General features: G+C 58.3%; 1 protein-coding gene across 1 annotated transcript in view; it reads left to right on the top strand.

The window, feature by feature from the left end:
* LHX4 (LIM homeobox 4) overlaps positions 1-14,806 on the top strand; it is a 41,005-nt gene that overhangs the window by 20,833 nt on the left and 5,366 nt on the right. Inside the window, exon 3 of the mRNA XM_012649677.1 lies at positions 11,352-11,554. Within this exon, the coding sequence (XP_012505131.1) occupies positions 11,352-11,554 (203 nt within the window). The remainder of the gene's footprint in view (positions 1-11,351; positions 11,555-14,806) is intronic.

The following is a 14,806-nucleotide window of genomic DNA, read 5'->3' as shown; positions in this document are numbered from 1 at the left end:
GGTGATTCTGCCCCCGCCGATGGAGGCCCAACCAGAGATGCAGACAGGGCAGTTCTGAAGTCCCCAGTGAGGACACTTGGATGCACAGGCCCCAGCCAGCTCTTCAAGACTGTGGCTGTTTGGTAGAGGAAGGCACAGCTGCCGGCCGAGGACAGGGAGGGAGTGAGTTGTTCAGGTTCAGGGTCACCTCCCATCACTAGGGGTCTTAGTCCCACTTGGGGCTCAGGGGCGGCCTGCTCCTCGTTACAGCTTCTTAAGTGTCATTGGGCACCTGCTTTCAGCTGGCACATCGGGGCGCGCACGCGGTGGGTGCAAGCAGAGAGAACATGAGGAGGACAGGAGGGGCGAGCCAGCCCTGCAACCCCAGTCCCTCTGGGGTCTCCCATGTGCTGCAGAGGTCACATCTGTGCAACCTGATGAGGGGGACGGCAGGCGCCATATACTTGAATCCACCTGTCAGACTCCCTGGGCTCTAGCTGTGGGGTTTGGGAGATGCCTGGTCAGAGTCAGGCAGAATCCCTTCTCCATGCTCCTTGAAGAAAAAGAAAAAAGAAAAAGCGCTATCCTTCTGTGGTCCCCGCTCCTAGCCCTGTTCAGAGGCAGAGGGCAGGACTCATTGGCTTCCCTGATCAGCACTGTGGTTCTAAGTTTCTGGAGCAATATTTTAATCTCTTTGCGCATAACAAGGGGCAGGGCCACTGCTTTGCACAACTCCAGGGGCATCCTCCAAGCTATGTTCTACATGAGGTTTTGCAAATCAAGACGGTGACGTGAAGAGCGCCCCCCGGAGGTGGCAGGAGGCCTGGGAGAGCCAGAGGTCTGGACCTCTCCAAGCCTTTAGCCCGGGACGCGGTGATGCTGGTGACAGGCAGCAGAGGGCGCTGTTGGCGTGTATACGGATGAAGAAAGAAGTATTTGGGGAAGGTTGTACTCTGTGGTTGTTGCGATTTTCTTTTGGGGCTGTTGAACCCTGTCTTGCTCAGTAACATTGACTGATTTTTGCTATTGTTTATTTTTGCTTCTCGGGTCCTGGACTCTCCTTTCTCCAAAGGGAATAAAATTCAGGGGCCCAAGAGGAGATTACTGTATTGACTAATGCTGCGAGTAGAGCGTCATTTGTTCTGGGTCCAGTGGGGGCTTGAAGCATCAGGAGAGCCCACCCGTCCTGCAGAGGACGTTCCAAGGCCTATTATGATCTGAACTGCACGCTGAGGGGCCAACAACTCCTTGTGTCGCATTTACTAAGGTCCTTTAAAGGCCATGTGTCCGGCATGTCACGGGTCCCACAGCTCCTCGAAAAGGGTTCAGGGCCTGGGGGGAGTAGGGGTCTGGGAGCAGGGATCTGGGTCCCCTTGTCGTCACCAACTGGGTCCTGGGAGGAGCCAGGCAGCTCCCTTCCTCCGAGGCACAGTGCAGACAGGGCAGGTTCTCTGCCCTCGGGGCTGGGTGCAAGTGCTGGCTCTGTCAGCAGCCGGCTCGGTGTCCTTGGGCAGGTTCCTTGACATCTCTGAGCTTCATTGTCCTCTTCAGGAAAAATGGGAATTCTAATAGCGCCTGCCTAAGAGACCTGGTACAGAGGAGCATTTTTCAAAAGGGGGTTATTTTGTGAGTGGAGGGGTTTGGTGAAACCAACAGGAGCTCAGCTGAATTCCTGTCCTATTTATTAGCTGTTTGTCCACAAACAAGCACCTCGGTCTTTTTGAACCTCATCCCTTGCCTGTGACGAGGAGCTCAGGCTCGCCCACAGAGCCGGGAGGAAGGTGGTGTGTAGACCGTGTCCAGCATGGTGCTAAGTGCTTTATAAACAGCTCTGAGCTTCTGGCCCCTGTGTGTGGCCACTTGACCGGACGCCCTGGAGGGCCAGGCTGTCACAGTTCCCCCTCAGGGATGTGCCTGGGCTGGCCTCTCCTGGTGTCCCCCCTGGACCAACTTTGGGAGCTTCCCATGGAGGTGACTTTTTTTTTTTTTTTGAGACAGGGTCTCACTGTGTTGCCCGGGCGAGAGTGCCGTGGCGTCAGCCTAGCTCACAGCAACCTCAAATTCCTAGGCTCAAGTGATCCTACTGCCTCCGCCTCCCGAGTAGCTGGGATTACAGGCATGCGCCACCATGCCAGGCTAATTTTTTCTATGTATTTTTAGTTGTCCAATTAATTTCTTTCTATTTTTCGTTGGGGCGGGGGTCTCGCTCTTGCTCAGGCTGGTCTCGAACTCCTGAGCTCAAACGATCCGCCCGCCTCGGCCTCCCAGAGTGCTAGGATTACAGGCGTGAGCCACCGCGCCCGGCCCCTAGAGGTGACTTTTAACTGCCTAGAGCCCCACAGACAGAGGTGGAGGCGGCCGGTGGAGTGGGGAGGGCACCCAGCAGTGCACCATGGGACAAACCACAGTCCCAGCGCGTCATGTCGATTTACGTGAAGCTTTGGGAAACAGACAACTATGACGTGAAGACAAACGTAGGTGTGGAGTGGAAGAGAGGGTAACATACAAGTTTCTCAGCTAAAAGGGCGAGACTTCAAGGACATTGCAGGCTTGGGGGGGCTTCAAGCTGCACCTCCGGCCACCAGGAGTCTGTACTCGCATCTGTCTGTTGGAGCGGGAGACCGGGGAAGAGTCTCAGGTGTTCTGAGGGTGCTGCCACCCCAGGAGGTTCTCCGAGGGTGTCCCCTGCCCCTGAGGCCTCACTGGGCGGGGTTCCCAGGGGGGCAGAGGGAGCTGTGCAGGCTGCGGGGCCAGGCAGGACTTCCCTCCCCCTCTCCCTCCGCTCCCCTCCAGCCAGCCAATCCCAGGTGGGCTGCCAGCCAAGGGCAGGTAGGCAGCGTCCTTGGGAGCCCGAGAGCGGCTCTGATTTATCCCCGCCGTCCGGAACAGTGTGTTTCAGCGCCGGCCGCGCAGCGCTTGGCCCAGCTGGCTGTGGACAGGTCCCAACCACTCCGGTGACCAGGACCCCTGTGCCTCATCCGGGCGGTGGGCAGATGCCCCCAGGACATCAGCTCACGTGGGGAAAGGCAGGCGCCACCTGTCTGCGGGCGGACTTCATAGCGGAGCGGGCGTTGGCTTCGAGTCCAGGCTCCGCGTGAACGAGGGCGTTAGACCTCACCCAGCCTCGCTTTCCCGTCGCGAAAATGGGAGTGAAACTACCCACTTTTCCGAGTTACTGTGCGGACTGAGTAAGATGAGGAGGTGCTCAGCCGTGATCGTTGTTAGGAGCTGTTCCGATTCAGGCCGAGCTGCTGTGTCCGGTAGGGAGGACACAAGAGAGGAGGGAGTCCCGGAGTGGTGGCTGGGAGTCATGTGGCCGCAAAAGGCCTCGGGGCCAGACCAGGGGCCTCTGCTCAGTGGCGAGGCCGTGTCCAGGGGCAGTGGCAGGTCAGGCGATTAGAACGAAGGTCCACGCCTTAGTGCCGGGGTGGCCTGGGGAGCTGTCATGTGTTTTCCTTGAGCTGTGGGGCAGTGACCACAGCCCCCGGTCCTCACGTCACAGAGCGGGGCCGCAGCCCTGGCCGGAGGGGCCAGCCGGTGCCCGTGTGGCTGTCGGGCTGCCTCGAGCTCTCTCGCGCCCTGTCGCCCCAGGCGGAGGCTGCTCCAGTTCCTGGGCTGGCTGTGGCTCTGATCCGGAGCCAGACGCCTGCTGGGCCCCTACTTCTGATAACTGCACACCTGCCGGGCCGCACACACGCACATGACGCTCCAGCGAAATGTGCTCAAGGAACCCGCGGGGGAGGTCTGTGACGTGTGACTTTCCATAATTTCTGAGTAGTTTATAGTCTAATTCCCTCACTAAGCAAATTAAACCTTTTAAGGTAACGATCAGATGGTCCAGATAGTGGCTGTGCATGTGGACATTTGTAATATTCAAACCCACTGGTGGGACCAGGCCCACAGTCATTTGTGACGGCCTGTAATCAAGGCAGAAGCAATTACTTAGCCCGGCAGTTCCCCCTGGGGACCGGAGGCCGTATATCAGGAGGTGATGAGTCCTCGGATGATCTGTCTGCCCGCCCCGAGCTCTCCGGTTCAGCTGCGCCCGCCCTGGCCACCCTCCCAGAGTCGGGCCTGGGGCGAGGCCTCCTGGCGTCCGTGGAAACCGCATCTCAGGGACTTTTATAGCTTGGGGGAATCCGCTTGGAACCAAATGGCTGCAAATCAGTGCGGGAATCACATGGCATCTGGGCTGTGGAAACAGGGTCTCCAAGCAAAGTGGGATGCGGGTGACATGGGAGTGGGAGGTGTGGGGCCCCAGCATCCGGAGCAGCCAGCCCCCCGGCTGCGGTCGCTGACGCTCAGCCTCCTCTCCTCGCCCCCAGATGCAAGTCACGGGGATCCCACCTCCAAAGGCGCTCGCTGCCATCCCTGCCACCTCTGTCCCATCAGGCCTGTGTCTTCATGCCTCTGCACCGCTGCCAGCTTCTCCCGTTGCTGTCGTTCCCCTTCCTCCGTCCCCAGCCAGTGAGTCCCTTCCTGCCAGGCTGCCTCTGCTCCCATGCTCCCACGCCTCCAGAAATGTCGAGGGCCTCATTTCCTCCTGACTCTCTGGCCAAGGTCACTCCAGGGGCCTGCCAGAGCCGGTGTCTAGTTTGTCACTCTGGTCCCCAGGGATCTTTGTCCGGGGAAGCCCACCCTGAGGAGAGGCCACAGACGAGGGTCGGGTTCTGTGGCTGGCGTATGAGTGAGCACTGCAGGTTGGCCTGGGGGGCTGGATGGGACCTCTGACCCCAAATGTCCCTTCCGCTGTCTACCATGCCCGCTTTGGAGAATGAGGCCCTAGATCTCGAGGGACTCTGGGACTCTGGCCATCAATAAGCAACCTGCAGATGCCCCAGGAGTGCTAAGAGCATAAGTCACATAGTACTTCGCAGAGTGGTCCATGACACAGCTGCACTGGGGTCACCCCTGGGGACTTAAGAGTGTGGGTTCAGGGCCCAGAAGCAGGAGTCAGGGTGGCTTTTCTGCTTTTAAGTGAGCACTCCCGGTGAGTCTCCTGCACAGGGGGGTTTGGTGACCACTGAGCTGACACCTTGGCAGAGGCTGATTAAGCTGTAGCGAGGAGGGCAGATTAGGTGCTGGGCAAGTGAGTGGGGAGGGGGCAGGGTGACCTTGGGCCAGGCAGCTGACTGCTCCGCACCCCTCATCGGCAAGAAGGGAATGATAATACCTATGTACAAGGGCTGTTGTGTGGTTTCAGTGAAATAACTCACATGAAGTTGCCTGATACATATTACATGCTTGATTCATGTCTACACAAATACAGGGGGGGTGGTCCGGACTCTTGTAGAAGGGGGTCAGGTCCTACATGTCCCATTGGCTCTCGGGAAGCGAATCTGCCCCCAGCTGGAAAGGAGAGGACCTGTGGCCAAAGGAAAGGGAGGGTCGGCCTCTAGCCCCCTTTCTGCCACTGACTGAGCTGTGTGATCTTGGGCAAATCACTACCCCTCTCTGGGCCCCAGTTCCCTCCTTCGTGAAGTGAGGGGGTTAGACTAGGTCACTGGTTCTACAGCTTGCTCAGTAGCATTCGTCTCAAAGCAAGAACGCTGGATGCTCTCTAAAAATCAAAACGTTATATAAAAACCCCAATAAAAAGCAGAGGGGGGTGCCGTTCTGGTGGGTGGGGAAGTGTCTGCACGACTGTGTGCATGTGGCACCAGGTGTCAGGCCTTCTTCAAGGGTGACCCTGGTCTCTGGAGCAGGCTGGCCGCACTGGGGCAGGACTTTATGTGCCCATGACATGGCGGTGGCCTCGGAGTGGGCGGTGATATATGTTGGAAATATTGGTACATACAGTAACAGTAAATATCAGCAACTTTCCTGTCAAGTGTGGTGATAGATAAAAGAAATACATGTAGGGAAGTGTCAGCTGGGAAAAAAATATACGGCCTGTAGTAAATCACCGCCAAGCAATTAAAGCATAAAATCAAGTTATGCAGTATTTTGTTTCCTCGGGGCGGGGCGCCGTGCCGTGGCAGCTGCCGCACACGAGAGGCTGACGTGGACCCTGGGCTGGTCGCCTCGACTGCCTTCCGATGGCCAAGAGTCAGGGAGGCATCCCTGAGCAAGGGCACTGGGTTCAAATCCCAGCCCCACCGCCCGTGGCTGTGAGGCCTCAGGCACGCTGCTTTCCCTCTCTGGACTTAGCTTTCCTCATCTCAAATGGGCAACGTGTATTAACGCACCCGCAGGAGTGGGTCACTCATGTAGTCAACAAATATCCCCGAGCACATATCCCAAGCTAGGCGCCGCTCTGGGCTCTGGATTCAGCAATGAACAAAACAGAGAAAGCCCCGCTGTCATGAAGAAGCTTCTAGAGCGGGGAAGACAGTGAACGCACAACAGCCGCACGATACATCTACTGGGATGTGTGCTCTGCAGAGGGGACAGGAAGTGCTGAGGGTGGGGGCAGCGGATGCCCCTGGGGAGGTGACATTTGAGGGGAGCCCTGCAGGAGTGCAGGAGGGGGCCATGCAGGGGTCAGGAGCAGGGGGTGTTGCTAGCAGAGGAGGCAGCGCCAGGGCAGGGCCGTAGGGCCCGGTGGGTGGCTGGGGCGGAGGGAGCAGGGGCAGAGGGAGCGATGAGAGCAAGAAGGTGACAGTCCAAATGGTGGAGGGTCTCCTAGGCTGTTAAAGGGAGTGTGGCTTTGCCCCCGAGTGACATGGGAGCCACTGGCGTGGGAGGGTGGGACTTGGCCTGCTGTGGCCGAAAAGGGGCTGCGGGGCCAGGGCGGGGGGTGGGGCAGCCTGAGCTAGGGAGGCGGCTGTGCGGCTGTGGGACGTGGTGCCACACCTGGTACCATTTTGGGTGGAGTCTACAGGATTTGCTGACAGATCAGACGGGGGCGTCCAGAGGTTCTGGCCTGAGCCGTCGGCAGAATGACGTGGCCGTGATCTGAGATGCAAGGCAGCCAGGCGGGGTGCGTTCCTCAGCTCCGCGGGCGCCCTGCACAGGGTGGAGCAGGTGGGACGGAGGGCGTGTGAGGGGAGGGGCTAGTAAGTGAGGAGGGGCGTGGGGGACGGTGACAAGCACAGTGAAGGGGTAGTCCCTGTGTCGTTGGAGTCAGGGTACTGGGGGAGCTCCCTGGAGGGACAGGGTGGTGGCCCAGCAGGGGGTGATTGGGAGTTGTCCCTGGAGCTGTTGCAGTTACCGGTAACAACAAGGTCTGGGGCAGCCAGAGCCGCTGATGAAGGGTGGGGGCTATGGCCTCAGCAGGGGAGGTCAAAGGATCAAGGGGGGACAGGAGGACGGTCTGTGCAGGTACCAAAGGCACCAAGACTTAGGGCAGGGCTGATGGAAGCTGGGAGCCTGAGTGGCTGGTGCTGGGGTGACGGCCACAGGGAGGGTGGCGGCGCCGTGGGCTGAGGGCCTGGCCGGAGGACTGGGTGCGACTGTGTGCGCAGTGCGGGGCCCGCTCTGTGCGGGACACACAGCCGGTGCTTGCTGAGTGGAGCCGCCTTTATCAGTAGTGTCACAGTGACCAAAATGTGGTACGTTATGTGGCTCTGATCCTGGGACAGAACTTACCATCAGGAGTGTGTCAGACAGCCGGGGTGTAGGGTTTATGTGTCCCTGGTTCTGGAAGGCTTGGTGCCTGCAGGGACCACCTGTGGCCCTCTTCCTACAAGGCCCAGACTCCCTCGAGTCTGTCCCTGCCCCTGTGAGTGACCCAGCCAGGCCTGCCAAAGGCAGCAGGGTGGACAGATGGACAGAGACGCCAGCGCAGCCGAGCACCGGAGCAGAGGGTGAGACCAGGTGGCCCCCGGGAGTGGGCTGCGATGTCCCGGCACTTCCCAGCCCCGCACCTGAGCCAGCGTGCTGCGGTGGGCGCACCTGCGGGGGGGGCCCCCATGGCAGGGCCGGGGCTCAGAGCAGCTGGGCACGCGTGCGAGGCCAGGGCGGGGGCACCGAGCAGTGCCTGCCGCCCGCTGCGTGTGTCGGAGGTGCTGGTTCTCCCGCTGCCTGCCCGTGGGAGCGGTGGCCGGCCCCTGCCTCTCGGGGCCTCCGCCGTCGTTTCGGGCTGGGCTGTCCAGGGTCACGCGTGGAAGGGAAGTGATGATGGCGGCGGGTGGGATGGACAGTTGCAGATTTCGGTGAACCGCAGGCCCCTTTCTACCCGGATTCAATGCCCTTCTTAGAAGCGTTCACTGCCGAGAGCGCGTCCTTCCCTGGCCGCGCAGACACCCGCTTTCAGGAGCGGTTCATTCATTCATTTACCGGGTCTTTGCGGCTTGCCCTGCCCAGGCGAGAGGAGGAGGATAATGTGAGCCATTCGCAAGTCCTCCCTCGTGTTTTCTTTGTGGTTTGGGGCAGTTCCAGCTGCTTTCCCCAGGGAGACTGGGCGTCCCTGGAGGCCTGGCCAGGCAGGACGGAGTGGCGGGATGGTCTTTCTGCAGAGTGAGGCCAGGTGGGCAGGGCCCGCACACCCAGGAGCTGGGCGATGGGGACTAAGGGGTGCCGGTGTGCAGCCCCTCCCCCTTCACCACCGGCAGCCTTCGGATTTGGTGAGGTTGGTGAGGCTATTGGTTCTCGGTGCAGCAGCCAAGTTCACGGTTTTTCCTTGTTTGGGGCCGGGGAATTTTAGCCATGGCCTTGGTCCTGTCATCTGTGACTCTGGCTGGCTAAACTCTGGACAAGGGGATAGTGTCTCCATCACACCCGCCACCCCAGGACGGCACCTCATTCCAGGTCCACAGGCTCTGACTGGAAATGGGGTCACGGTGCCCCACGGGGACTGGGCCAGGGGAGCCCTGTGGGCCAAGGGGGTGCAGGAGGCTCCCTCGGCGGGGGTCCTGTTGGCTGTGCTCCAGGGGAAAAAGGTAACGAGGGGCGACTTCCACTTCCCATCGGCATAAGTCCCACAATCAGGAAAATTGCTTCAATTGCTAAAAAACGCTGGTGGAAAAGTCCATTTATTTTTCATTTTTCTCGTGCACTTGCCACTCTCGTGCATGAATCACTGTCGGTCTGTAGATTAAATTTATACCCCCCGTTATCTTTCATGTCTCTGGTGCGCCGGTGTCAACTGGGCTTCTGGTTAGTGGAAGCCCCCGTCTGCTTTGCAGAGGCGCGGGAGAGTGGGAGAGGCCGAGGAAGGGGCTCCAGTCGGTTCTGGTCCCCCCCGCGGCCCTCCTGTCCTCCGATCGCTGCCCCACTGTTCTGGCCACCGAGGCAGGATTTGCTTTTTGGGCAACTCTAGTTCTTCTCTGGAGCCACTTCTGCCCCAGCATATTCAGCAAAGGACTAGGACACACTCTCCAGATCTGGGTGGCTTGCGGCCTTGGCGCATGCCAGCACCCCCTGTGTGGCTTGGCCGGGATTGATATTAGAAGTACAGGCCACCTTTTGAAAACACTCTCTAGTAACACGCGTACAGCCTTCCTTTCTCTTTGTCTCCCCGCCATGCACACAGAGGGAAGCCTTCCTCTGTAACGCGGGCGCTGTGCGGGAAGCCTGGTGAGGAGCTGCGTTCTGGGAGGTGCAGAACCACCCAGAGCTGACCGTGTACTTTGTTCTCCGTGCTGGGATTTAGCCATCTCTGTGCCCATCCTCTGAGAGTGCGGTTCTTTACGCATTGACTTATTTATTCAACAAATATTAACTCTGCTTTTCTGGGTCCTGAGTCCCTTTGAAAATCTGAGGAAAGCTCAGGCCCCCTCCCGAGGCACAATTTTGAACAACTTGGGCGTGGTTTATAAGGCCTGTCCTGCCCCTCAGCCTGAGAACTCTTGCACCCCCTCCCCGAAAACTAAGGGGCAGTCCAGGAATTCAGAAGTCTGGGGTCCTCCCGAGCTGCCACGTTCCAGCCCCTCACACCCCAACACCCTTCTCTTACCGATCTCCGAAGAGGAGACCCCTGGACCACGCTCCTGGCTCTTTTGGGGTTACCTGTCTAGACTTAAAGCCCCCCCTTCTCTCTGGGACACCATGTTCCTGGCGGCGGGTGCTTCCGAAGCCGCAGCTGGCCATGCCCGTTCCGGGCCCCCGCAGCCCCCTCAGCAGGTATCATTACTGCATAAGAGACCCATCATTCTGCATTAATCTGGGATTCATCATGATAGCCATGACCATAATTAATTTATTTGGTATTAATGTGGATGAAATATGTACTGTCCTTTCAGGGGAAATCAGGCTGCCTATAAGCATTAGTTAAAAGGACCATTAAAATCAAACCTTCCCCAGATCCATTAGGCGAAGTCTTTCATCCTGAAGAAGATAAAGTTCTGCTGTGTGAAATGTCATGAATAATTAGGTTGATTGCTGTTTTAAACTCTGCCCCTGCTTCCCCAACGCCTCCCGCTCCCTCCCGAAGTGGGGAAGACGCACCTGCAGCAGTGTACCCTCCTGCACCGCCCGCGAGCACGCCAGGCCTCAGTTTCCCTCCCGCCTTCCACGGCCGCCGGCGTGCCTCTGTCTATCTCTGTGGCCAGAATAGGGCAAAGGGCTTCAGTGACCCTGCTAGACTGTACTTTCCGTGTGTCTATTTCTCCTGCCTTCCCGGCCTTGGCACAGGGGGCCGCCGATGGCTTCCTCTTGCCTTGGCGCTGCGCCAGAAAGGTGTAGACCAGGGAAGGGTCTGAGGCAGCATTTTTCAAACTGAGATCCGCAGACTCCTTGGCCTGGAATGTTGTAGGGGCTGGAAAATGCAGCTTCCCGGGCCCTCCCTGGACACCGCTTCCCAGGGCTGTGCCTGGGGAGGGGGCGGAGGCTGCCCCCGAGGGCTTTCGTGTGTGTGTGTGTGTGTGTGTGTGTGTGTGTGTGTGTGTGCCGCATGGAGGGGAGGGGAGATTTGGGGGAGGACGGGAGAGGGAAGCTGTCAGGAGAGCCCCACTCTGCTGACAAAATGCGTTTTCTCTGGAGCGCCAGCGTGGACACTGGCACGTGCTGTCCCCGGCCACGCAGGGCCTTCTGTGGGAGCGCGTGAAGAGGTGTTTGCTGGGCGCTTTATGCACAGCAGCCTGTGGGCACACACAGTTCCCTGGGAGGACGGTCCTCTAGGAGTCACCGTAAGGGTGCGGAAGCCAGGGCAGAGGGCGAGACAGCCCGCTCTCGAGGATCTCAGAAACGCCTCCACTGCCCCTGAGTTGATGGGTGTGGACCAGGCAATCCAAGCCTGGGGGTGCCGGCTTCGGACAAGGCGCCAGAGACTCTGGCTCTGATCAGCGCCTTCGTGTGAGCTTGGAGTGCCGGGCACAAAGCGATGAAGCTAGATGGAGGCAGAGAGGACCAGAGGGTGAGCTCTGGGTGGCCGGGAGTGATGCTCGTGGACGCCGGAGTCGGGGGGTGGGACAGGGGCTGCTCCAGGAAGTGGAGGGGGGCCCAGACCCCCCCTCCCCCGGTGCCCTAATCCCTTTCTGCTGCCCTGACAGGCGCTTCGGCACAAAATGCACGGCCTGCCAGCAGGGCATCCCCCCCACTCAGGTGGTGCGCAAGGCCCAGGACTTCGTCTACCACCTGCACTGCTTCGCCTGCATCATCTGCAGCCGGCAGCTGGCCACGGGCGACGAGTTCTACCTCATGGAGGACGGGCGGCTGGTGTGCAAGGAAGATTACGAGACGGCCAAGCAGAACGGTAACAGTGCGGCCCGCCGGCCCCTCCTCCAGGCCTTGTTCGGCCGTGCCCTCCGCCTGGGGCGCCCTGTCCCCGCGTCCCCCCCGCCCGGCCCCCGGCCCCCTGCTCCGGCTGCCTGCCGTGAGAAGCCTCCCCAGGTGAATTCCGAGCACCCCATCGGCGGGCACCTGCCGCCTTGCGGAGGCGTGAATGCGGCGCCCGCGCCACGGGGCAGCCGGGGACCTTGCTGCCATCGTCTTGGTGGCTCCTTGCCTGGGCTGGGGCTGGGGGTGCCAAGCGGCAGCGGGGAGCTTGGCCACAGTGGACACCGGGGTGCGCATTGGCCTCAGCCCCCCACGCCTCAAGGGCTGCAGCCAGTGGGAGCCCAGCATGGCCTCGGTCGCCCTTCCCTGGGTGCGCTCGCGTTCCCGTTCGCCGTGTTCTGTCTCCCCCTCCGACTGTGGCTTCTCCAGGGCAGGGGCCCCGGTGTTTCTGAAGCAAGTGCTCAGTCACTCTGCCAAGGAAGAGGAAGAACCCTTGGCCAACTTCCGGGGGATTCCAACTCAACAATATAGCTGCCCCCTCCCCAGCCCACCCCATGGCGCCGTCCCTTTCGCCCCAGCCGCCTCGGGGCACCGTCCCTGGCTGCAGCAGGGCTCGCTGCCCAGCAGAGGCTGGAACCAGGCCTGGGCCTTCAGCAGCCGCGCCCGGAAAGCCCGGAAAGCCCGGAAAGCCCGCCTTGGCCTGCGCAGCGCGGGCCGCTCTCGCCCTCCGCGCCATGTTCTCAGGCAGCCCAGGGGCTCCCTTGGCCCGGAAGGGGCTCATTTCCCCAGGCTCCCCGCTGGGCCCACGGGGTGGGGGTGTCACACTCTGGCTCTTAATCTGGTATTCTCAGATGCACGAGTTCCCAAAACGTCACAGTCCTGTGTCTCAACTCAGGGTGATACTCTGGAAAGCGGCTCTTGTTGACAGCTCTGGGCTTGATGAGAAAAAAAAATTAAGCAACAATTTTATGTATCTCCTTCCAGATCCTTTCTGGGCTCACGCACATACGTTATACAGAGCTGATCAGTACATGGGGAAGTTAGTTTCTGCCTGATGAGCACAGCACCCTGGAAGGGGTGTGGTGAGGAGGCCTCTGGGTGGGCCAGGGGGAGCCCGGCTGGGCATGCAGGGGCCAGGCTGCCCGCCAAGGGGCTGCCTCTCTTTTTCTCTTCCTCCCTCCCCCACCCCCACAGCTCTGGGCATTCAGGATAGCAGAGGCCTTTGATCTCCTTCCTCCAGAGACCTGGGCCTTCTTCAAACCTGTTCCAAGGCTCTTTGCCTTAATGTTCTTGTCTGTTCCGATTCCTTAAAACTCACCCCATGCGATTGCTTGGGAGTTAATTGTGATGGTGATGTCACGGAAGATTAGGGTGTCTTTTTTTTTTTTTTTTTGAGACAGAGTCTCACTGTGTTGCCCGGGCTAGAGTGCCGTGGCGTCATCCTCGCTCACAGCAACCTCAAACTCCTGGGCTCAAGCGATCCTCCTGCCTCAGCCTCCTGAGTAGCTGGGACTACAGGCATGCGCCACCATGCCCGGCTAATTTTTTCTATATATTTTTAGTTGTCCAATTAATTTCTTTCTATTTTTAGTAGAGACGGGGGTCTCCCTCTTGCTCAGGCTGGTCTCGAACTCCTGAGCTCAAACAATCCGCCCGCCTCGGCCTCCCAGAGAGCTAGGATTACAGGCGTGAGCCACTGCGCCCGGCAGGAAGATTAGGGTGTCTTATCAGGGATAAACCATCAAGGCAGGTGTACCAAGACACCTCTGGAACTCTGGTGCCCTTCCCCAGAGACATGAGACACACACCCTCCCGGCCACCGCGGCTTCTCTTCACTTACGCTCTGGGCAGTGTCAGCGCAGCCTACCCTGGCGTGTGGCGGGTTCGGGAAAGAGGGAGACAAACACAGACTGGGCATACTCTGGCTGGGGAGGCAGGAATGACATCGTGCAGCTCCTAATTTTATCGAGGAATATTTGCACCATAGCAGACCTCTGTGGGACAGTGCGGGGACACTGGATTGGGCATCAGCTGGGCGGGCGTCCCCACGAACTTGGGGGTTCCTGGCAAGTTGTGTGACTGTCTGAGCCTTGGCTTCTTAGCTGAGTGGGGGTAATAATACCCGCTCCAGAGGGCGGTTGCCTGAGGTTTAGATAGGATTAAGGCTTGTGAAGTGGGATGTCAAGTAAGAGTGAGACCAATGTGGAAGAGAAAAGCAGACAGGGAGGTGACGTTGCTGATGTCACACAGCATTTCTGGCATGTTCCCCAGGTGTCCCCCCAACCCCCAGTTGCCACCTCCAGCTGCCAGCACCACAGGGGGCTGCTCCGCCCTGTGCAACCCAGTGATCCTGAGAGCAGCAGGGAATTTGTCTGCCTTGTTTGGCCGTGTTTTCACATTGTTTTAATCCTCCTTGCTACTCTGAACCCTCCTTGTGGCTAATAGCAGCTATTTGCACCTTAGTGTGAATGATTTTGTTCATTTGTTCCATCTCCCCTGATATTTGCATTTTCAATATGATGAGGTTGCATTTTATTCCAGGGACAAGTTCTAGGAGACCCTGCATAATTCAAAAGTAACATATTTTCAGACTAATTTTACCATAGGAATTAATATAAAAAGTGTGTTTGGGGGGTTGTATTCTGGGAGCACATAAATCCATAACCAGTGAAGCACATCTTTGCCTTAATGCTACTTTTTATTTTCTCAGCATTATCCTAGCACCTTGCAGAATGCTCTCGTGGTATCGTGGTATCATGGTCTCGTTTAGCCTTCCTCCTAGCGTTTTATCACATTTAACTTCCGTACCAAAGTTATTGATTTTTGGGTACATTTTTCAGCATGAGCACTGCCACCGCTACTTAATGAATACTTGGATGACATTGTTATAGGATATAAAAAAGATTTTAAATTATAATAACAGTGAATGTTAAAATAACAGCATATTAGTCCTCGTAATCGCAAGAAGAAAGTCCCGTGCGTGTAAGCAGCAGTGCGGGACCCACGGGGCACAAACTGGGGCGACAGGGGTACGTCCCAGTGGCGCTGCCATCTGGCTGTGGTGAGAAGAATTTCTAATTCACTAGGCCAAGCTATTTTGCAAAAGGCAAAAGATTAATACGATCTGAAGAGAGACCAGAGTATTAGACCAAACTACTTTGAAATTAAGTGATTCTCGAAGAATGAAAACATTTTTGTTGGTTTCATTATTTCTAATTTGATATGTAAA

This window comes from Propithecus coquereli, unplaced genomic scaffold (genome assembly GCF_000956105.1).
Source record: "Propithecus coquereli isolate 6110/MARCELLA unplaced genomic scaffold, Pcoq_1.0 Scaffold300, whole genome shotgun sequence".
Taxonomy (NCBI): Eukaryota; Metazoa; Chordata; class Mammalia; order Primates; family Indriidae; genus Propithecus; species Propithecus coquereli.
This window is presented reverse-complemented; position numbering and strand designations above follow the sequence as displayed.